This window comes from Carassius gibelio, chromosome A11, assembly GCF_023724105.1.
Source record: "Carassius gibelio isolate Cgi1373 ecotype wild population from Czech Republic chromosome A11, carGib1.2-hapl.c, whole genome shotgun sequence".
NCBI classification, from domain to species: Eukaryota; Metazoa; Chordata; class Actinopteri; order Cypriniformes; family Cyprinidae; genus Carassius; species Carassius gibelio.
The window spans coordinates 3,176,657-3,201,149 of record NC_068381.1 but is presented as its reverse complement, the minus strand read 5'-3'; the positions used below and the strand labels follow the sequence as shown (position 1 = coordinate 3,201,149).

The 24,493-nt window shown below is 33.2% G+C and overlaps 1 protein-coding gene across 2 annotated transcripts in view; it reads right to left on the bottom strand.

Moving 5' to 3' along the window:
• The window catches only part of LOC128022028 (filamin-B), a 78,224-nt gene that overhangs the window by 30,996 nt on the left and 22,735 nt on the right, over positions 1 to 24,493 (bottom strand). For both annotated transcript variants that reach the window (XM_052609231.1, XM_052609233.1), the window contains exons 2-22: positions 21,745 to 21,993; positions 20,586 to 20,683; positions 19,463 to 19,610; positions 17,188 to 17,381; positions 16,035 to 16,197; positions 15,751 to 15,951; positions 12,682 to 12,819; positions 12,262 to 12,388; positions 8,724 to 8,860; positions 8,438 to 8,631; positions 6,624 to 6,737; positions 6,405 to 6,548; positions 4,997 to 5,120; positions 4,751 to 4,911; positions 3,822 to 3,912; positions 3,538 to 3,707; positions 3,297 to 3,414; positions 2,397 to 2,659; positions 1,723 to 2,320; positions 1,323 to 1,496; positions 204 to 366 (exon numbers count right to left, since the gene is read on the bottom strand). In XM_052609231.1, the coding sequence (XP_052465191.1) occupies positions 204 to 366; positions 1,323 to 1,496; positions 1,723 to 2,320; positions 2,397 to 2,659; positions 3,297 to 3,414; positions 3,538 to 3,707; positions 3,822 to 3,912; positions 4,751 to 4,911; positions 4,997 to 5,120; positions 6,405 to 6,548; positions 6,624 to 6,737; positions 8,438 to 8,631; positions 8,724 to 8,860; positions 12,262 to 12,388; positions 12,682 to 12,819; positions 15,751 to 15,951; positions 16,035 to 16,197; positions 17,188 to 17,381; positions 19,463 to 19,610; positions 20,586 to 20,683; positions 21,745 to 21,993 (3,769 nt within the window). The remainder of the gene's footprint in view (positions 1 to 203; positions 367 to 1,322; positions 1,497 to 1,722; positions 2,321 to 2,396; positions 2,660 to 3,296; positions 3,415 to 3,537; positions 3,708 to 3,821; positions 3,913 to 4,750; positions 4,912 to 4,996; positions 5,121 to 6,404; positions 6,549 to 6,623; positions 6,738 to 8,437; positions 8,632 to 8,723; positions 8,861 to 12,261; positions 12,389 to 12,681; positions 12,820 to 15,750; positions 15,952 to 16,034; positions 16,198 to 17,187; positions 17,382 to 19,462; positions 19,611 to 20,585; positions 20,684 to 21,744; positions 21,994 to 24,493) is intronic.

Sequence of the window (24,493 nt, the reverse complement as noted above, 5' to 3'; positions counted from 1 at the left end):
CAATTATCTGATAAATAGAAAATGCAAAAGTTTACTTTATGTTTTTACATTTTGCAACACTATAAATGTCTTTATTGTCACTTAATTAATATGTTGCATCCTTCACAATTAAAATACTAAGCCCAAACTTTTGAACGGTAGTGCAGGTAAATGTAATAGTTCAATTAAATGACAAATGCATGATTTTTTTGAAGCTCTTTCACCTGGTGACGATGGAGAACTGGTTGGGTTTGTTGGTCAGTGCTTCTTCCAGACCCGGGCCCTTGGCCTGCACACGTGAGGGGTCACAGCCCTCGCCCACCCCGACCTGGAACGGGCTCTTTGGAACCAGAGTCTCATCGTACAGAACCTCCACACTGTGGACTCCTGCAGCAAGCAGACAGAAGACAATCAGCACTCAGCTTCTAAAAACTAAAAACAATGGTTTTTCCTAAGCGTCTTGCTTTAATCAGACACTGCTGTGCTGCAGCTGAGAACGAGTCTGTCACCTCATAAATCCTGCTTTATTATCAGTGTTGTCTGGCGGGCTTTATTGCTGTGCTTCAAAATAAACAAGTACAAGATGAAACCTGTTCCTGTAGCTCAAACAGCACTGTTACACAAACTGTGGGAATGCATGCACTGATAAAACATGTTGCTTGCATTACATTTAGTTCGTTGTTGGATAAAAACGTCTGCCAAGAGCATGAATGTAACGTAAACCGGTGTTTGTTGGGAAGAAACAGCCAATTCTGAAGAAAATGGGATACAATTGTTGGCCATGACATCCAACTTGGATCAATTAATCAATGAATTAATACATTAATAAATAACATCGGATTGTCTAGGAGGTCAACTGGATGGATGGGTAGATGGAAAAAAATTATAATAAATAAATTAAAATAAATAAATATATATAAATATATATTATTATTAAAATAAATAAATAAATAAATATATATATATATATTTACTTTAATTTATTTATTATAATTTTTTTAATTGATTAATATAATTGATTAATTGATACATTATTTTATTTTATGTATTTTATATATGTATAAGAGTAAATAAATAAGCATATTATTAAATAAGCATGATACTCAGGCCATCCAATTGGACCTTGGATTAAAAATAGATAAACAAACAAACAAACAATTCAATGGATTATCCAGGCCGTCCAATTGTATTATAAAAAAAAAAAACAAACTGTCCAGAACATCCAATTGGTCTTGAGTTATCAATAAATAAATATCTGAAGTAAATTCTCTGCAGTATGCCAGTACTGAATGAATGAATGATGAGACTGTTCAGGTCATTTAAGTAGATGTTGTGAACTGTACCATTCTCGAACGGAGTGTATTCCACGATGTAAGTCCCGTCACCGTTGTCACTAATAACACAGTCTGTAGCAGCACCTGACGGGTTCTTCACATGAGCTTTAATGTGTTTCCCACCAACTTTGGTCAAAGCTCGTGCATCCACGGTGAAGTCAGTCGTGGCCTCCCTGAAAACCCCTGGAGAGCAGAGAAGAAGAGCGCACACGGACTCATTGAACAATGCATCTCCTCATTGCCTTTGAATTAAAATCATCTTTCAGCAAAATTGTTTTTAGGGCCATCTTGCACTGAAGGATTATATTACAAAGACAGAAGCTTCTCCATTGGCTACAAGAAATTAGATGCATTCATTCTTAAAAGTGAATAGTTTGTAACCAATTTAGACTTGAGATTAATTCAATACCTTCTCCAGCAACTCCTGGCCCAAACACCTTCACTTTGCTGGTATCGACCGCCGCATCCACGCTCACTTTGGCGGGGAAGTTGGGGACGGTCTTCCCTCCGTACTTCAGCAGTAGCGTGTACAAACCGGCCGTCAGCGGGATATAGGTGACCGTGTAGGTCCCGTCCTTGTTGTCCAGGATTTCAGTCTTGGCTTTCACTCCAGAATCAGACTCGGCCTCCAGCGTCAACTGGCCCGGTCCAGCTTTGGCGCAGTCGACGTCCAGCACGTTGGTCTCGCCTACTTTGCCTCGTTTCAGCCCGGAGCCGGACGCCACCACTTTGGTGGGATCGAACGGGTATTGGATGTCTGCGTGGAAAGGCGAGCCGGGAATGTGGACGTCCTCGAAGAGAATGTTGATTAGATACTCTCCGGGTTCGGTGGGGAGGTACGACACAGAGCAGGTGCCGTCGCCGTTGTCAGAGCACTCCATTTTGGCTTCGGTTGGACCCTCGATGGTTAGACCGAGGCCACCGGTTCCAGCGCCCTTGGTGTCAATGGTAAACTCAGCAGGGGTCGCAACAAGACCGCCCTTCAATCCTGACCCAAACGCCTTGACCTGTACAGACAGAACCACCAAGTCACAACTTCTTCTCTTCTACAAGAACCCGAATCACGCTTTCACTTCAACATACCTTGCTGGGATCAGGAGGCAGCATGGCTTCAACTGAGAAAGGGCTTCCTGGAACTGGATTACCATCATAAACGACTTCCACCGCGTAGGCACCCTCCTCTTTGGGGATGTACTTCACCAGACTGGCTCCTTTACCAGGTTGAGGCTCCACGACGCAGGGCACAGACTTCCCTGATGGGCTGGTGATCTTGACTTCCAGTTTGCCTTGTCCACCTGCTCCTCTTGTGCCGACAGCAAACTCTTGATCCTCACCCACTTGCACTCCTGGAATAAAACATTAAATGGGGTTAAAATAAAATAAAATAAAATATAAAAAAATTAATTGCATAAAAATTAAATAACTAAATAAAAATTATAAAATAAATAAAAGTTTTACAGGCCATCCAATAGGACATTGGATTAAAATTTAAATACTTATTATTAAATATAAATATATTTAAATAACACAGGATTGCATAAATTAACACAGGCCATCCAATAAATTTATAAATAGCTTAAAATAAATAAGAAAAATACACAAATGATCAGGCCATCCACTGAAACTTGGATTAAAATATAAATATTTATTATTATACATAAATATTATGTAAAATAGATAAATAATAAACAAACAAACACAATTGTCCATGCCAACCAGGAGGACCTTAAATATATTTTTTATTCATTAATAAAAATAGAATATATAATATAATAAAAAAAGATTATATATATATATATATATATATATCATTAAATAAATGAAATAGAATTGCATAAAACAATATAGAATATTCAATAAATAAATAGCTTAAAATAAATAAACAAAGGAATGGGCAAAATTAAAATAATTAAAATACACATTTTCCAGGTCATCCATTGAAACATGAATTTAAACAAACAAATAAATAAATAAATAACATACGATTCTCCAGGCCATTCACTTGGATCTTGCTAAGGTCCAATGGAGCAGCAACACCAACAGCGAAGGGGCTTTTAGAAATAGGGTCACCACCGAAGGTCACCGTTATCACCATCTCTCCCTGAATTGGTACAGAGAAGCAGAATGATGATGCCAGAGGACAAATAGTGAAAGATGTTCAGTTCACCCATTTAAATACCTTGAACTGTTTATAAATCTGTGATCCTCCATTGCAGACCCCTACCTGCTGGAGCGGTGTGTACCGGACGGTGTGGGAATAGTCATAGTTGTTAATGATCTCAAAGCCTTGAACAGGCTGTCCTTTATTAGGTCCAGAAAACTGCACGTCCAGAGGGGCTTTACCAGCTCCTTTGGTGTAAACGGTGAAGTGTGTTGGTTTTCCACACTCCACACCTGAGGGTACAAAGACATCGCATGGGAAAATGAACAGAGAGACCCTAAAGTCATCCGGGTAAGCCCAGATTCTTGATGAGATCAAACTGTTTGTCATCAAATCCAACATCAAACCTGCTCGGGCGAGACCAGGTCCCTCTGCTTTCACTTTGGAGGCGTCATGCGAGGGATCCACTTTAACATGGAACGGACTGACCGGGATTTCCTGAAATGGATCATTTGACATTTTCTTGATTTAAAATGTAATTGAATAAATGAATAAAGACAGACATACAGTAGGATTGCTCTGGCCATCCAATTGTATCGTGCATTAAAATATAAATAAATAAATGAATAAAATAAATAAATAAATAGAATTATAACATGATTTTACAAACCACTTGAACAATTCATTAAAATCAAATAAAAATAATTAAATTAAATTAAAAGATATTTTAACATGGAATGTCTTGAAACAGATCGTTTAAAATGAAAACACCATATTTGCAAAAATGCAGAAATCATATTTTTTGGATTATTAATGTATTTAAATGAATAAAGACAGACATAGCTTTGTTTTTGACATCCAATTGCATCTTGCATTAAAATATGAATAAATAAATAATACATAAAATTATAACAATGTTCCAATCCACTTGAACAATTAAATTAAATTAAATTAAATTAAATTAAATTAAATTTTAACATGGAATGTCTTGAAACAGATCGTTTAAAATGAAAACGCCATATTTGCAAAAATGCAGAAATCATATTTTCTTGGATTAAAATGTAATTTAATTAATAAAAACAGACATAGGGTTGTTCTGGCCATCCAACTGCATCTTGCATTAAAATATGAATAAATAAATAATAAATAAAATTATAACATAATTCTCCAATCCACTTGAACAATAAAATAAAATAAAATAAAATAAAATAAAATAAAATAAAATACAATTACATTTTAAAACAATGTCCTGAAACAGATCATTTAAAATGAAAACACAATTTTTTCAAAGGTTCAATAATCATGTTTTCTACAGATCTCTATGGTAGTAACTCACTTGATCGGTAAAAAGGACTTTGATTGTGAGGAGTCCAGCTCCAGGAGGAATATATTTGACAGTGATGGTGTCATTGGCATTGGGAATGATGTCAAACTCAACATCCTCTTCCTTATCGCTGACAACATTCGCTTCACATTTGATTCCAACACTGATGTCACCTGAAAAACCCCCAACACAAGAAACACGGTGTAATTCACTCATGGAAAAGCAGGGGTTTCTGTGCATGCAGTGAATCTGCTTTACCTTCTCCAGCTTCTGTGCAGTCCACGGTGAAGTGTGTCGGCTCGTGAGCCTTCAGTCCGCTTTTCTCCAGTCCTGGACCAAACACTTTGACTTTGTGAGGGTGGCTTCCCTTTCCCACATTCACCTAATGGAATAAAGCCTCCTGAATGTTAATGACAGCAAGCAGTGTTACTAGAGAATGAAAAATAGCACACTTTAAGAGCGCGAATAAACAATGCAAATCAAGTCGAAGGGCATTTGATGCAAAGTCAAGTCGCTTAGTATTATTAAAGTTAGTATTTGAAGCTTTAACTTCGTTCAAGATAACCCGGAAACATGCAAATGAAACTCAAACTCACAGAAATCACACACGACAAATATTAGAACATTAAGTATTAGAATTTATTGAATGTTATTGAGTTCAGTCATGAATCAAACACTTAAATGCATAAAAGCACATGGAAAAACAATCCAACTTCCCCTTCTGTAAATATAACCAGTGTTAGTACTTCATTTGGGCACTGCATTTTTCCAGAGTCTGACATTGTGAAATGTGTTTGCACGATCAGTCAAGCAAAAGCAAGTTGCATTGTTTGAAACTCTGCAGTGAGTTTGCTTTATCAAATGAATAACGTATGAACAATTGTGCTTTGTAAAACTATGTTTGACTTCATTCTTCAGTTCATCTGTGCATTTAACAATTATCATTATAACTTCAGTCAAACGTATTTTGATCATATTTTTTCATTCTTAACTTCTGGAAAAAAGCAACTCTAGATTGCAAAAACCACAAAACACCATTTTACAATTAAATCAGTCAGTGTTATAATCTAATACAATTTCACACTGTGCAAAATCATCGCAAATTATCTAGACATTAAAAGTCATTTTAAAATCACTTCATGTTAGAAACATACTGAAATGGAATTGGATTTAGTGCTTTTGCAGCAAAAGAAACACGTCAAACAGTAATGCATACTTCTCTTAAAAAACAAAACAAGAAAAAGCACTGGATAAATAGATTTGGAAAAATATGAAAACTAAAATGCACCAAATTTGATAAGAACTACTGATTTTTTTTTAAATGTAGTGAAAAACAACAACAATAAAATACAATGCTTTTGTCCATCCTACTAGTCTTATGAAACATGCAATGCAATTATTTTGCATAACATAATGTGCATTTTCTCCGTTTCATTCCCTAAAGCCGCGATCCCCCATGCAAATATCTCATATCAAGCGTTAAAATCGAAACAAACAGCTGACATTATCTGACCGAGAAGCAGCGGCGCTCCATGACGGAGGTGGTTATGATGATGACAGGTTTATCTTTGGCTGCTGAAGGGTTAAGAGCACCAGCTATAGTTAGTGTGTTAGTCTCCTTTGTGTTTGTGATAATGGTTTTGCCGTCGGTCTGGGTCGCTCTTACCCTGAAGGGGCTGTTGGGAACACTGACACCTCCCCAGGTCACGGCCAGCGTGTGTTTGACGGCCGAGGTCGGCGTGTATGAGCAGGAATACACATTATCACCTGTGCTCTTCACCTTCACGTCGATGGGGACGCCATCTGCATCCTGGGAAAACAAATGAATTCAAATGTTTAACTCGGAGCGGTTTGTGTCACTTTTACTGGCTGGTGCTTGCCAAACCTGTGCGATTATTCTCAGCGGCCCGTTTCCAGCGTCTTTGGCCTCGACGGTGAACTCAGCAGGTTTGTTTATGATACAGCCTGTCTTCTCCAGACCTGCTCCATAAGCCCTGACCTACAAACAAGAACACTTCTAATAAACTAGTAAAAGCACTAGGGATGCACGATATTGGATTTTGGCCGATATTCGATATGCCGATATTTTCAAAATAATTTTGGCCGATGCCGATACCGATATCGATATATATATACAAGTTTTTTGCCTGATATTTTTAACCTTAAATTTTACTGAAGAGAAATCCATGTATCTCTTCTGTACTGATTCTACCATAAATGTTTTATTTTACAAATGTAGACAGACATTCACATCTGAAAAACAGGTCAATTTTTTCACTTGGAGAATATCGGTTTGGCTCATCGGCAGAAATATTCATATCGGCCGATACCGATGATGGTCATTTTAAGCTTTTATCGGCCGATACCGATGTTGTGCCGATATTATCGTGCATCCCTAAAAAGCACCAATGCAATCTCCTTTATTTTGGATTTTTCCTGGGATTTTTTAGCACTTTTTGCAACAACGATACAATCATTTAAAGTAGATTTATTTTGTAGTTGTTTAATGCATTTTATTTCTGAATTATTAGTTTTAATTTCCTCTGTTGCACTAAGATGTTTGTGCTTATGCAGTAAAAGAAAAACTTTCATATTTTTGCCAATTTCCCATTCATTTCCTATGGCGGGTCATTTTTGACCCGAAGACCCTTAGTGTGACTATTTTTTTTACGACCACTTAGACTTTTCAAATCCTGTCCCCAATATTTGTGTTCATATACCAAGTACCAATAAAGTCACCAAGTTTCGGACCATTCCGATGAAGCTACGATTTTTAACATTAAAAAAAATATATATTTCGGGTCATAAATGACCGAAGAACCTCAGAGGGTAAAATCAAATGTTTGCCAGTATTTTAAAATAAAACACAGTGTTTTAGCTCATCCTGATATTCTTAAGAAACATGCAATGCAATAAAAAAATTAAAATTAAAAAAATATTCCATTTAAAACAGATTTAATAAATGTTTTGTACTTGTGTGTACATACATATATATATATATATATATATATATATATATATATATACACATATATATATATATATATATATATATATATATATATATATATATATATATATACATATATATATATATATATATATATATATATATATATATATATACATACTTATAAACTGTGGCAATACAATCTAGACTTAAAAATTTAAATGTATTAAATTAAGCATTTAAATAAATTACAATAATGAGAATGTGTTTAGAATAAGAAGACTTATTACTATTTTTTTAATTGCATCATTAATTGTGAATATGTTTTTTAAGTTCTATTACTCTCAACAGGTTATATCAATATTGTATTTTTTTATTTCATTTTTTTTAATGTTTTAAGTGGGTACTACACATTGCCACAATTTAAATATTTTATAAATAGTATAAATATACAAATAGAAAAAAAAAACGTCATTGCATAAATTGTGAAAAAGTTATATATATATATATATAAACCTTTTCACAATTAATGCAATGCACTTTTATATATATTTATAAAACAAAATATTTAAACTGGGGCAATGTCTAGTACTCACTTAAAAATATATTAAAAATGTTAATAAAAATAATAATAATCTGAAATCACTAATATTAAATACAAAAACAATCAGAAGAAAACAGAATGATTTATGATACTGAGAGTTTTGGGGAGAAATGTGCTTAATGGTCATGAAAGTAATCTTGTTCACCTGGTTGGGGTTGCTGGCTTTGTCATCAGCGATGATGTGGGCCATGAAGGGACTGTCTTCAATGTCTTCATCATCACACATGACATGGACGGCGTATTCCCCCGATTCGGTGGGCCAGTACCTCACATTACACGAGCCGTCGTTCTGATCATCACACTCGATCCGGGCCTGAGACGGACCCTCGATGGCGAAGCCTACAGAAAGGAAGGTATTTACATCATATGATCATAAAACAGGTTGATCTAAATGTGACTGTGATAAGATGTGTGAAGATCTGTGATCTCACCCAGCACTCCGATGTCAGTTCCGATGGATTCAGCCACAAAGTCCGCAGACTTGCCCACAACGCCCCCCTCCAGCCCCGGACCCCACGCACGGATCTTCTGCTGTCCAGCTTCAGAGCCCACCTGAACCTCGAAGGGGCTGAACACAAGAAAACAAGATCTAACGTCACGTGTATGCATGGAAGAAGTTGATCTCCTGATGAAATTTCACTCCGCAATCAGAAAAAAAAAAAAAAAAAAAAAAAAAAAAAAATATATATATATTGCATAACAAAAATAAGTCTTGTTTTATGACCATTAAGATTTTATGCATTTAATTCTAAAGAAACCTTGACATTATTTCCAGAAAAATTCAGCAAATTTTCTTTACAAATAATGTAACGCAATTTTTTTTTAATATTCAAACTGTGGCAATGCAATCTACTTTATGCAAAAAAAAAAAAAAAAAAAACACATTTAATGTACCAGGCTTACTTTAGTATTATTTATATTTTCTGGTCAAATTTATTATTATAATTATTATGAATTAGCTTTTATTTCTATATTTTCAGGTTTAAAAATGTAAATTAAAAATTAATTTAAACCTTTAGATTTAATTTAATTATTACAATAATGGAAACCTCTTGGAAAAATAAATAAATAAATAACTTCACAATTAAATATAATTAAATATGTAGCTCCCACATTAATCTATACATGCAAAAAAAAAAAAAGAATTATGAAATCACTATTGAGGATAATACTTCAAAAAAATGTTTTGAAAAAAATCTTCATGCATTACAATAATGAGAATTTGGGGCAATAATGTACTTAATTGTCATGAAAATAATGTAAAATTGCATAAATGGTCTTAAAAACAAGCTTTATTGTCTTTAAGCAAAATACATCTATTATGAGTTGAAATAAGACCTCAAATCTCAAAATGCCATTATTTGTCAATAAGACACAAAGCTAAACACTTTATTTTAGAGCTGACGTCTCTAGTTACTGAGAATGATCCATTTCCAACACAAACACACGTCATAAATCTGCGCTCGGACTCTACGTCAGCAGAAACCTCTGAGAGAGAGAGTGTGTGTGTGTGTGAGGCTGACGTCCAGCTGAACAGGAGGTCGATTGTGTTCAGTCCAGCCTGTCTCTTTCACTCAGGCATTTCGGCTCCTGCAGTGCTGATTGGCCGATCTGCCATACATGTGATCACCAGGAAGGCCACACACCACGCCGTCTTATAAAACCCTGACGAAATCTAAAAAACACCTTAAAAAGGTTTTGTTGGTGCTGCATGCTTCTGCATAACCACACGTCCACAAGCAGAGCGAGAACAAATCCGACTCTAAAGACAGCCGTCGTTCTCTTCCTCAGTCTGTTGAGTGAGATGTTTACTGTTCTCTGTCTGGTGTGACTGAACCGTTTCCTGGCCGTGTCTTCATGCATTTCCACCACGTTACACACTAATGAGTCTTCTTGGCAGTGAACACTACGGTGAGCGGCATGAGCAAACCTCATCTACACATACAATAATAAAATCATTCATGCTGTGATAGATCAGCATAAGTTTGTTTCTACTGGAAATATAAACCAGGTATGTTTTTTATGTTATGCACCAGTGTTATTTCAGTTTTGTTTATATACTATTATTTTATTTATTTATCTTTTGATTTAACTTATTTTTTTTATTTTCAGTTTTCATTTTAATTTAAGTTTAAGTTAGCTTTAATTTAGTTTTTACTTATATATATATATATATTTTTTTTTATTAGTTTTTACAAATATTTCTATTTAGCTTTATTCCAATTAAATAAAGTTTTACATCCAATACATATTTCATCTACTATAATAATACAGTACATATTTGAGTTTTGAATATATTTATTCATTTTAGTCATTTTGGTACTGCAACAAACTTAGCTTTTCATCTAATAATTAAACTTTATTTGTATTAGTTTTTAAATATTTATATTTAATATTTCTATTTAATATCAAATTAATATTTTTCAGTTTGGTAATTTTGCTACTTCAGCCTAAATTTTTTTTAGTTTAAGTTTTTCATTAATATTTTTAAAAGCATCTTATTTTATTTTTTAAAACAATATATTTATATTGAGCTTTCATCTATATTTATTTCTGTTCTTATTTTAAGTTGGTTTTCAATCTAATACTTCATAATTTTATATATACATTTGTATAATTATTATTTTTACTTCAGCTTTATTCCAGTTAACAAAAAGATTTCAATAGTAAACAATAACAACAGGTTCTGTGTTTACATTAAATATAATTTTCTCCCTACTCCAGTGATTAAAACACGTTACAAATGATCTGTCATGTACAGTAGTATATTCTCCGTCATGGACAAAACCCTTTCACATGCACAAACAAGCCGTTTGCAATCAGACAAATTCCCTGACAAATAAACCCAGTCTTGATTGAAATCCCAGCACATGCACAGATCATCTCTAACACGTTCTGTTCTGATTTAGACCAAACACACACATTTACCCCAACCCTCGAGTGTTTATATACGCCTATGCCTCCATACACAAACACTCATGATCAGATTCATCCGGCTGGCAGATCTGAATAACAGTTTACAATTTACAAGCAGTTTATGTCCGGATAATATTTCACTCCAAAATAAAAAAAAAACTATGTTTTATATATATATATATATATATATATATATATATATATATATATATATATATATATATATATATATATATATATATATTATTTGTGCATGTATATATATTTTTTTTAATGCAAAATTTTCTTTAGCATTAATGTGATGCAAATTTGTATGTTTTTAAAGGCCATCAATGCAAATTTAAAAAAGAAAATGAGTTAAACATTTAACATTATATTGAAAAAAATGAACAATTCCAACGTTTTAAATATTATTTGAAATTATAAATGTGTAGTACCCACTTTAATCTATGCAGATTAAATTTTTTTTAAATCCTATAAAAAATTAATATTACAATGAGAACCTTCTGAGAATTATTATCAAAATCTTTCAATTAACACAGTGCAATTTTTAAAAATTCATAAAATTTATAAAATTTATATTGTGCAAAGCATAGCATCCACTTTAATCTATGATTAAATAGATTTAGATTTAACTGATTGATAGATTTTTTTAATATACATATATATTTGATTTAATTCAAAATATATTATTTAAAAATATTGTTTATACTATGTATAGTACCAAAATTAATAAACACAATTTAAATAAAATTCATAATTTAAAATATTCATTTTTTTTTTTAATATTATTTATACTGTGGCAATGTGAAATAAAAATGTATTTTCATTTTAAGATAATATTGTTACATTTTTTTTAAATCATCCAATAGCAATGTGTTGTACCCACTTTAACTTATGCAAAAAATAATAATAATTAAAAAAAAAATATTCAACCTGTATTAAATGATTGCTAGTACTAAAAACATTTTGATCAGATATCATTGAACACGACGCTGTCATATGTGAACACACTGAGGCCGTAAAGGTGAGTTTTAGAGCGGTGCTCGTTACCTCTTCAGAATGTGCTGTCCGGCCCAGGTGATGCTGACGGTGTATTTGCCAGGTGTTTGTGGATAATATTCATAAGAGTAAACGCCGTCTGAAGCGTCCTTCTGTTTCACAGGTTCCTCTAGACCATCTGCAAGAGAAGGAACTATTCAGTCACAAACCATTAGAGAAGAACGGCACGAATAAAACACATTCTCCCAATGCATTTTTTATTCCTATGAATCTGAGGATTATGAAGATGAATAGCAGTCATGCACAGGATCACGTTTGCTCAGGGATACACTTGTGTCCTGTAAGTTATAGCAGACTCAGTGACTCATCTGTGACCCGGTCGGTCGATGATTCGTCTGGGAAACTGCCCCGGCTCACTCCAAATACTCAATCAGGACGGGATGATCGTGTGTTTGTTATTTGGTCACTTACTGGGTCCTTTAAAAGTGACCTTCAGATCACCACTCCCAGCGTTACGGGTGTCCACCTTAAAATCCGCCGTCTGACGCACTCTCACCCCTCTGGGCTGCAGACCTCGACCGGTGGCACGACACGCTCCGGGAACAGACGCTGAAACACACAAACACACACAATACGTGATAAGCCCCTGATTTACTGAAAATTAACAATAAGCATTACTGTGCAGTAGTAGTACATATTTTAATGCATCATCCTCATTTAAAAACCTGAGTTACAAACAATACAAGGTGCATAAATACAATGAAAATAAAAAACGAATTTTTACACAAATTTTTTGCACAAACCTTTGGAAGAACCGTTGTTTCCATGAACACACTGCAGAGGATATGCATCTACCTGAATGCACTTTAAATACTGAATTCTACTTCCAGCCTTTGCCATCTTTATTCTTAGTAGAGCTTTTAGGATTAGGAATAATCAAGAGCTAAATTTGAACTTTACCATATATAGGACATAATGAATGTTTTGGATAAATGCTTGAGAAATGTCCTGAAATAACATCTTGCACTGTAAAATGCATACTTAAGCAAATATCCTGTGGGTCTAATATAAATAAAGATTTTAATACATTTACTGTAAAAGACAGAATAAAATCTTATTTATATATTTAATAAATAAATATGCAAATAAATGTAATTCTGTTCATGCATATATTTTTTATAAAAATTCAACTTTTACATTATGTATAAATATATATAAAGAGAATAAATATAGTACATACTGTATACCATAATATATATATATATATATATATATATAAATTGCATATTTAATAAATAAAATATGCAAATAAATCTAATTCTGTTAATTCTGTTAAAGAAATGACACTTTTACATAATGTATAAATATATATAATGAGAATTAATAAAGTACATATATCATAAAATATAAAATTGGTTTGCATATTTAATAAATAAAATATGCAAATAAATCTAATTCTGTTAATGCATATATTTTTTTAATAAAAATTTTACTTTTGCATAATGTATAAATATATATAATGAGAATAAATAAAGTACATATACCATAAAATATAAAATTGTTTTGCGTATTTAATCAAATATGCAAATAAATTTAATTTCACTATTAATGTATGTAGTATTTTTATACGTATAATATATAAATGTATATGAGTGTACTCTATAAAAAGTAAACAGTCTTTAGATAAATGAATATAGTACATACTATAAAAAAGAATATTTATAAAAAATAATAATATGTAAATGTAATATTACGAATTGTTATATTTGTAATTAAATATTAAATGGTTTTTAATTTATAATTTTATGCGTGTGAATGGAATATTATAAAAGAAGGATTAAAATATTTATTTGCATGTTAAATAAATATGTATATACTGTATATATATATATATATATATATATATATATATATATATATATATATATATGTGTGTGTGTGTGTGTGTGTGTTTTTATAATTATTAAATATGCAAATAAATATTTGAATTTAAATTTATGACTATTTGAGTTTCTGTCATTATTCATAGTAGAGTTTTCAGGAAAAGTTATTTCCAAATCTGAACTTTGCCACCAATGATTCAACATTTCTTGTGGCATTTTTAAAGCTCATAATGGATCTATGAAGCTCTTTTATTTGCTTGTGAAATGTCCTGAAATAACATTTTGAGCTGTAAAAGTCAAGCTATCCGTTTCCTGAGGGTCTCGTTTGGTTTTACGGCTCATGTGTCTGCTTTCCTTGTTCAACAGTTCCTCGAGATCACGCTCATCCTAACCTGCACACCACAAACAGCATCCTACGGGAACACTACAGCTACCGGCCAAACAAAACCACTCAATTACAGAGGGAAGAGAAATATAGAGCTGATATCCCACTGAACCACAATAAAACAGAAAAGTCATTCCTTTATAGGGCTGCACAGTTTTGTGGATTTTTATGAATAAAAAAAAAAAGTAAAAAAAAAAAAATTTGAAAAATTCGCAATTTGTACAATTTGGCCAAAAATGTTGACATTATTATTAAAGTCATTTGGATACACATTAATAATCTAAAAACTAAAATAATTAGAATTGAAAAAATGTCAAATAAATGTTTTAGAACTCTTTGAGATGAAGAACAAATAACATGATGCAATCATCACATGATTCAACAATGCTCTCACTGTTCGGTTTTAACAGTTAAATTCAACAAATTGCTAAAACAAGCCTGTTGAATCAGCGGCATGATAACGTTTAACCACACGGGAAATCAATTAAAACAGAACTGCCGCACGTTTGGAAAACCTGTTTCAGAGAAAAGGAATTTTGGTGTTTTACAAGGTATAAAATGCTCAGTGACGCACAGATGCACTAGTCCACAGCCAAAGCATGTAGAGAACAGACAAAAATAATAATAATAATAATAAATTATTTAAAAAAATGACTCACATAATGACTTAAACTAAGAATATAAAAAAATACAAACACAAACACCAATCTAAAAATCCCCAAAAATATTCCACTTTATTTAATACACATAAATGTGTATAATATGTAAATAAATATAGTACATATACCATTAAATAATTAATAAAGTATTTGCTTATTTAATAATGTAATTTTACTATTAATTTAATAAAATAAAAATTGCATTGCTAAATATTTTTTATATTAAAAAATGTGAGGATAGTACATGCACTATAAAAAAAAAATAATAAAATATTTTTATTTTTTAATAAACTACATATTTCCTTATTTCTATATTTATAAAACCCTAAAAAAAAATTCAAACAAAAGGTCATATTTACCGAAGCTGGCTGCATCACACACACCACAAACGAGTGCACTACATGTATTTTATAGCGTGTGTAAAAGCCCTTTAGAACCACGTGCATTTCCAAGCGTACGAGTCGAGATCCTAGAATACAGCGCTTATTCACTGCACAATTATGAGCACAGTGCATTATTTACTAAAACACTAATCGACCAACAACATATTTAAGCAATTGTCAGCTCAGAAAGAGGACGCTGGGTAGTGTCTGTATTTAACTGCATGTAATACCTGGGCTGATGTTGACAGTGAAGGGGCTCTTAGGGATGGCGATGCCTCCGAATGTGATGTTGATGGTGTGAGGGCCGGCCTGCATGGGTTTGTAGCTGCAGCGGAAGACGCTTTCACCCTTGTCTTCCATGATGGCCTCCACAGTGTTTTTATCACCCAGAGGGTCTCTGATGACGGCCGTCACGTCCCCCACTCCTGCTCCTGATTAACACAGACAGCAGAGCGTCTTCAACACATGTCTTCTTCAAGAAAATGAGCTCGAATTCAAGTTTGCACGTTCAGACCTGCGGTGTAGATGTCGAAGGAGGTGGGTTTGTTAGCGATGTTTCCCAGCGGCTCCAGTCCGGGTCCTTTAGCCGTGACTTTAGTGGCGTCCCCCAGGGCTTTGTCCACGTTCACCTCAAAAGGGCTCTTTGGGATTTGCTGTCCAGCGAAAAGCACAGTGACCTGTGGAGTGAACACAAAACACCAGGGGACTATATTTCACAGAGGAAACTAATTTGTTCTGTGTTTCTATATAATCAAATGAGTGTTTTTACACAAACACACACCTATGTGACAATTATATAACAACCAAGGGGCCTCAAGATGCAGTAAAATTAAAGTAATAAATTAAAAAAAATGTCAAAACTTTTAAATCATCCACAAGTGTTCTTGATTTATTTGCAGGACAAGGTAAAAAAACAACAACAAAAAAAACTGGATATATTTAAAATTTAAAATTTAAAATGTAAAATGTAAAATGTAAAATGTAAAATTAAAAATTTTAAATGTAACATGTAAAATGTAAAAATGTAAAATGTAAAATGTAAAATTAAAAATTAAAAATTAAAAATTAAAAATTAAAAATTAAAAATGTAAATTTTACATTTTAAATTTTAAATTAAAATTAAAATTTTTAAATTAAAAATTAAAAATTAAAAATTAAAAATTTAAAATTTAAAATTTAAAATTAAAAATTTAAAATTTAAAATTTAAAATTTAAAATGACTGAAAAAGTCATGTGAATTAATGAAATATTCACAAATTAATAAAAAAAATAAATGCAATTTCACTATTAATTGTTATATTTATAATAAATATATTAAATTGTTACATATGTATAATATATGAATAAGAATAAAATATTTAGTTGCATATTAATATTTAGTTGCAATTCCAACGTTTTTTATTTTTGTAATAAAAATGGCATTACTGTACATATATATTTATAATATATAAATGTAAGATAAAATTCAACGCCTCCTATAATAACTGCATGTTACTAATGAAGAAAAACAGAGAGGATGCATTGAGGAGGAGCACAAATATGCATCGTTTACATAGTTATGATCCATTATATTGGCACAGATTCTGTGTAATAAACATCTTTTTGTGTCGGTAAGTTGGAAAAGACATGTATATAGTACACCGCAGTATACAGACGTTGATCCTGACCTTGTGCGCTCCCATGGCCTGAGGGATGTACGTCACGCTGTAGGTCTTCTTGCCTTCATTGAGCACAGGTTTGACCTCTTCTCTGCGGCCCTCTGGGTCTTCAACATACACCGTGACCTGGCCTTGACCCGCGCTGAAGGTGTCCACCGTGAACACGGCCGGACGCATCACACGGTTCCCGCTCGGCTCGATGCCTGACGACAAACAACCCAGAAAATCAGTTTTAATTACAGATCCCACAGAGCTGTTAAAACAAAAAATGCATACTTCAACAGTCCAACAGTTCATTTAAAGATATGAAATGATATAAAGTGTACATGCACGTATATGTAAAGGTTTATGCACATGCGTTTTAATTTTAGTTTCAGTTTTGCATCGTGTGATTGGTGCATACTATACAAGTTCCTCACAGGTTGATTGCAAATTAATTCTACATAAATAAATACATGCATTATTTATTAACAATATTTATTTATTTAAAGAACAATAAATGCAATACAATAAATACAAATTGAAACATTTTCAATAAATTTGACATTATGTTTGCATTTAAATTTCAATCTTTTCCTCATTTGTACTCTTTTAAACCCTGAAGCCCAGTGGGCTGAAACATAAAAAGCCATAATAAATTAAAAGCCCTTATGATTTTACTGCATGAAGTGGATTTCATTCATGAATCCCCTACTTGTGCACTATTGCATTATTTATTCGTATAAAGAAATGCAAACATTAGATATAGTCTGATGTTGGTTAGAAAGCACAGTGTTCGACACAAACCTACGAACGTAATGATCTAAAAATACTTTAGTTTATAGTTTGAGGGAAACCACACAAAACCACAAGAGTCGTTTTATTTGTAGTACTTTCTGAGACGACATTCACTTAATGGAAAAATACCATTGATGTGATATTTTCATTATTTGTCGTAAATTATACGGTCATTTAAAAACAGAGGAGAAGATTTCCCAAGACTCACGGCGCTGCAAACAAAGCCTCGCAGTTCATTTTACACATTTTAGTCACAGGAAATTTGTAGAGGTCACTTTTAGTGTGAGAATCATAACTCTTAAACCCATTAGCCACCGGTTTTATAGCTTTAGTCAAATTTACAACAGGTAAGAGGCACATTTTCACTCCATCCATCAGTTCTGAACATAACAGGATAATCACACGCTATTAAACCGACAATACAGATTTTTTTATTGTTGTTGAAACAATGTATTTGATCAAAAATACAGTAAAAAATGTGAAATATTATTACACTTTAAAATGAGTTTCTTTTATAAATATATTTTTTGAAATGTAATTTATTCCTGTGATCAAAACTGTATTTTCAGCATCATTCCTCCAGTCTTCAGTGTCACATGATCTTCAGAAATCATGAAAATATGATGATTTACTGCTCAAAAGACATTTCTGATTATTAGCAATGTTGAAAACAGTCGAGATGCTTCATATTTTTCATTCAAACAACTGAGGTAGAATAAAAAAAATATTAATAATAATACTTATTTAGCAAGGATGCATTAAATTGCTCTTTTGTACTTTCTATTAAAAACTAACTATATTTCTATACTAAAAACTAACTAATCTTAAAAAAAAAACATTAATCAGCAAAAACTGTTTATTATAATAACAACTGAGCAGCAAATTTGCATATTTTCATGATTTCTGAAGATCATGTGACACTGAAGACTGGAGGAATGATGCTGAAAATACAGCGGAGCATCACAGAAATAAATTACAATTCAAAATATATTTAAAAAAAAAAAAACTTAATTTAAATTGTAATAATATTTCACAATTTTACTGTATTTTTGATCGAATAAATGCAGCACTGGTAAGCAGAAGAGACTCAAAGTATTACATTTATTCTAATTATTTCAAACTTTTATTAACCAGCAGTGAACATGAGCAAACTCAAGCTCAAAAGGAAATATGAGACACGGAGGAAACATGTTATCTTAACAATCCCATCACGCTGCATTATCCCATCTGCGATCTGAGAAAGAAAAAATTTACGATACTGTGATGCCTCAGGTGTCTGAGAAAGTCTGACCGTAACGCTCCATTCGCTCCGGCTGATACTCAAAACCTGACAAGATTCATGAAAACTACAAGATCCTGAAACTCTGGTATGATAGCAATCTGTGTTTGTGCGGCTGCTCAAACATATCTGTCTGTTTTTTAAGATAACGCTGGGTGTTTCTATGTAAACATCCACATGAGAACAAGCCGGAAGCTGCATGTTTGTGAGGTGACAGAGCCGGCTCACCTGGGCCGTACGCGCGCGCCTTCTTCGGGTTGAGTTTGGGTTTGAGAGGAGCTCCGGGCTTCAGTTTGGCTTTGGGGAACTGAGACAGATACGTCATGACCGACTGCTCGTCCACACTGGGGTCAATGATCTCCTCTGGAGCAATCACCTGCAAACACAGACAAAATAATCACCTGCTTTAATGTGCAGCGAACTCATTTCTGACACAACATTTGGCTCGAACGTCTACCTGCTTATCCAAACCAAACACATTTTTATGCATTTTTTTTATTCTTTATATTTTTTTTATATTTTCACTTTAATTTTTGTTTTAGTTTCAAAGAATTTCGTTTTTTTATTATTATTAAAAATAAATGTAAAAATAAAAACATGTATTAATTATAGTAATTTATTAATATATAATTTATTACAAAATTGTTATTTTTTTAGTTTTAGTTATTTTATTAATTAATGTATTTAATTGTTATTTTTTAGTTTTAGTTATTTTATTAATTAATGTATTTTTTTATTTATTAGTAAATATTAATAAGTATTAGTTATTTTATTTATAAAACTAAACAAAAATGAGAAATGTTACCTTGGCAAAAGCTGAAATAAAGTTGATTATTAAGTATATTTTATATGTCGCTTCAGTTAATTTTGGTTTTATTTGAAGTAACAAAATGTGAATGTTTTTAGTTTAAATCAAATAGCTATAAATAACTGTCTGTAATTTTATTTCAGTTAGCGTTTATTTTATTTAAAGTAACTTGTATGATTTTATCTATAATAACCCTGATCCAAGATCTCATATTATGAATGCGTTTCCATTAATTAAACATTTATTTCATACGTGCATGTATGTTTTTTCATGCAATATTTCTCAACTGAAAATCAAATACAGTAGCATAAGTTCCTGATCAGATTAGAAAATAGTTCTGCATTATTTCCCATCAAAAGAACAAAAAACAGAAACACAAGTGAAAGTAGAATATTCCAGTAAATCTAACCTGGATCATATTAACTCTGTAGATGTGTGTGTGCAGCAGAGTCTAACACGTATCTCTAAACAGATTTAATGTGGCGCCTCTGTGCTGCTGAAATCTCATCCTGACTCACTAGGGGTCAAAGGTCACCAGCTCACCTGTGGGATCCCCAGCCAATCGTCAGCGAGCTGCATGGCCTCTGTGGCGTTTTCCACCGGCTTCTCCCCGTCCCAGATCTCCCAGTCCGGACACAGGCCTGAAAAACACAAATACAGTCAGACAGATTATTAGAGTTGGCTAAGGTGTTAAATAATAATAACAATAATAAATTACAAATACACCAAAATTGAGTTGTTGAAATATTGAAAATTATAAATATTAATTTGTTGTTGTGCTCTACATTGCAACTTAAACTGAGGCACATTATAGAGCGTCAAACACATTTATTGCTAAATTACGTAAACAAAGAACAAAGGTTATTTTGATTAATGGATGTTAATCCTGATACACAAACCATCAACATTTTAATTAAAGTTTTATTATTAATGATAATAATTTTTATTATTAATAAAAAAGCAAACAAGTACTTAAATTAGTGATAAATTATAGATAAAAATTATTTAAAACAAACCATAAAATCAAAATGATTAATGTAATTATAAATAACAATATAAATGTATAAATAAAAAATAAAATGAATAAAATTATCAACACAGAAATGAATTAATACAATAATATGTAAAGAAGTAATAAATTATAAAAAAAATAAAAATAAACAAGTACCAAAATTTATAAAAAAAAAAACAAGTAAAAATGATTATTATATAAATAAGTTAATAATATGAATCAATATAAATAAAATTATAGATATAAAAAGGTATATATTTATATAACACAGTATATATAAAAGTAATATATAAAGTAACTGACATTTTTTTTTATTACAAATGAATAATAAACTGAATAAAAAAAAATTAGATTTCATTGAATTTCATTGTTTAGGGTGAAACCGAAAATACTTTTTCAGTCCACTGATGATGGAAGGTATTATTAATAAAGTGCTTAATGTGACTGAGAAGTTTTCTAGAATTATCTAAGGATTAAAAAAAAGAGAAAACATGCACTAAAAACCTCCTCCACACCAACTGAGTTAGAAATAAGGAAATGCTGTAGACACAACAGAAGAGCTTTGCACACAGAGTTCTGACTCGTTCACAGCTGTGTTTTACGGCTGATCCACCGTATCTAGACAAACATGGAGCAAACGCACACAGCTGTCCATTAAACACAACAACAATAATAAAAAGAAGCGCTCACCTGGAGCGCAGCTGTCCACCAGAGCGCCCAGCGCACGGCCGTTCCTCCAGTCCTGACTGAAGTTAGTGATCGGGAGGTCAGCCACTTTGTTCTGGATCCAGCCCAGCAGCCTCTGCTTGGGCGTCTGTTTCTTGGCTTCCTCGTCGTCTTCATCCTCCCAGACGGGCATAGAGATGGAGTAATGGAGGATGAGGGTCCAGACCAGACCCAGGATCAACTTCAGGTTCCCATCCACAATCGCTTTGCTGTCTGTTTGGAGCCGGAAATGAGATGGTTAAATAATCATAATAATGAAGCAAATAAAGCAAGCAAATAAGTACTGAAATATAGAGAAATAAAAAGAAATGCACAGATAAATTAATAAAATAAGCATGCAAAGTACTGAAAATGTTAATAAATTTGATAATATCAAATAAAGCAAATAATAAGTGATTTATGCATGCATTAATACGTGCATAAATTAAAAACATTTATTAAAAGAAATGCATAAACAAGCAAATAAGTCATTAAATAAATCAATCAAATAAACAAGTGGCTGAATAAATACTGAATAAGCAAAGCAAATCTGTAATAAAATAAAACGTTAAAAATAAAATAAATAGGCTATTGTGACTCAAGCAAGCAAATAAACCATTAAATAAAATATTAAATAAATAAAATATGTGAATGTTAATAAATGGCGCATAAAAATGATAAATTATAAACAGGTGAATATGAAAAGTAAATAAGTCAGTAAATAAGCAATGAAATAAAAGGATAAATAAATAAAATAAGTGACGATAAATAGTGAATAAATAAGCAAAGCAACTAGGTAAATAATTCAGAATTCGGCCGATAGTGGAACCTCGGATCCAGGAGGAACAGTGTGGTTTTCGTCCCGGTCGTGGAACACTGGACCAGCTCTATACCCTTTCCAGGGTGCTGGAGGGTTCATGGGAGTTTGCCCAACCAGTCCACATGTGTTTTGTGGACTTGGAGAAGGCATTCGACCGTGTTCCTCGCGACATCCTGTGGAGGGTGCTCCGGGAGTATGGGGTCGGCGGCTCCCTACTTAGGGCTGTTCGGTCCCTGTACGACCGGAGCAAGAGCTTGGTTCGCATTGCCGGCAATAAGTCAGACCTGTTCCCGGTGCATGTTGGACTCCGGCAGGGCTGCCCTTTGTCACCGGTTCTGTTCATAATTTTTATGGACAGAATTTCTAGGCGCAGCCAAGGGCCGGAGAGTGTCCGGTTTGGGGACCATACGATTTCGTCGCTGCTTTTTGCGGATGATGTTGTCATGTTGGCATCCTCAGACCAGGACCTTCAGTGTGCATTGGGACGGTTTGCAGCCGAGTGTGAATCGGCCGGGATGAGAATCAGCACCTCCAAGTCCGAGGCCATGGTTCTCAGTCGGAAAAGGGTGGATTGCCCACTTCAGGTTGGTGGAGAGTTCCTGCCTCAAGTGGAGGAGTTCAGGTATCTTGGAGTCTTGTTCACGAGTGAGGGAAGGATGGAACGTGAGATTGACAGACGGATCGGTGCAGCTTCTGCAGTAATGCGGTCGCTGTACCGGTCTGTCGTGGTGAAGAAGGAGCTGAGCTGTAAGGCAAAGCTCTCGATTTACCGGTCAATCTACGTTCCTACTCTCACCTATGGTCATGAGCTGTGGGTCATGACCGAAAGGACAAGATCCCGGATACAGGCGGCCGAAATGAGCTTTCTCCGTCGGGTGGCTGGGCGCTCCCTTAGAGATAGGGTGAGAAGCTCGGTCACTCGGGAGGAGCTCAGAGTAGAGCCGTTGCTCCTCCACATCGAGAGGAGCCAGCTGAGGTGGCTCGGGCATCTATTTCGGATGCCTCCTGGACGCCTTCCCAGGGAGGTGTTCCAGGCACGTCTCACCGGGAGGAGACCCCGGGGAAGACCTAGGACACGCTGGAGGGACTATGTCTCCCGGCTGGCCTGGGAACGCCTCGGGGTCCCCCCGGAAGAGCTGGAGGAAGTGGCTAGGGAGAGGGAAGTCTGGGCGTCTCTGCTTAGACTGTTGCCCCCGCGACCCGGCCCCGGATAAGCGGAAGATGATGGATGGATGGATGGAAATAGGTAATTAAATAAAAAATGATAAATTAATAAAATAAGTGAATGTGAATCAATAGTAAATAAGCAAATAAATCAGGAAATAAAATAATTGATTAATTAATTAATCGATTGTTAATAAATAGTGCATGAATAAGCAAATAATTAATTGAATAAAATAATTAATATTTATTTTTGAATGTACAAATATTTATTATTGTACATATATTGAATACTTCAAAAAATCTATTATAAACACATTTCTAAAATATTTATAAAGAAATATGTAATAAATCCCCCCCAAAATACACACTTCCACTTTAAATAAATGTTAATTATATTAGTAAGTTAAATATATATATATATATATATATATATATATATATATATATATATATATATATATATATATATATATATATATATATATATATGCATATTACTAATAAAACATGAACATATTTACAGTAGGAAATTTACACATATCTTCATGGAACATGATCTTTATTTAATATCCTAATGATGGCATTAAAGAAAAATCTATAATTTTGACCCATATAATGTATTTTTGGCTATTGCTAGAAATATACCCCAGCGACTTCAGACTGCTTTTGTGCTCCAGGGTCACAAATATATTTGTATGAAATTATCTGTATTATTTACTCTGTCACTTTGGCAGGCGAGGGATTGCAGCG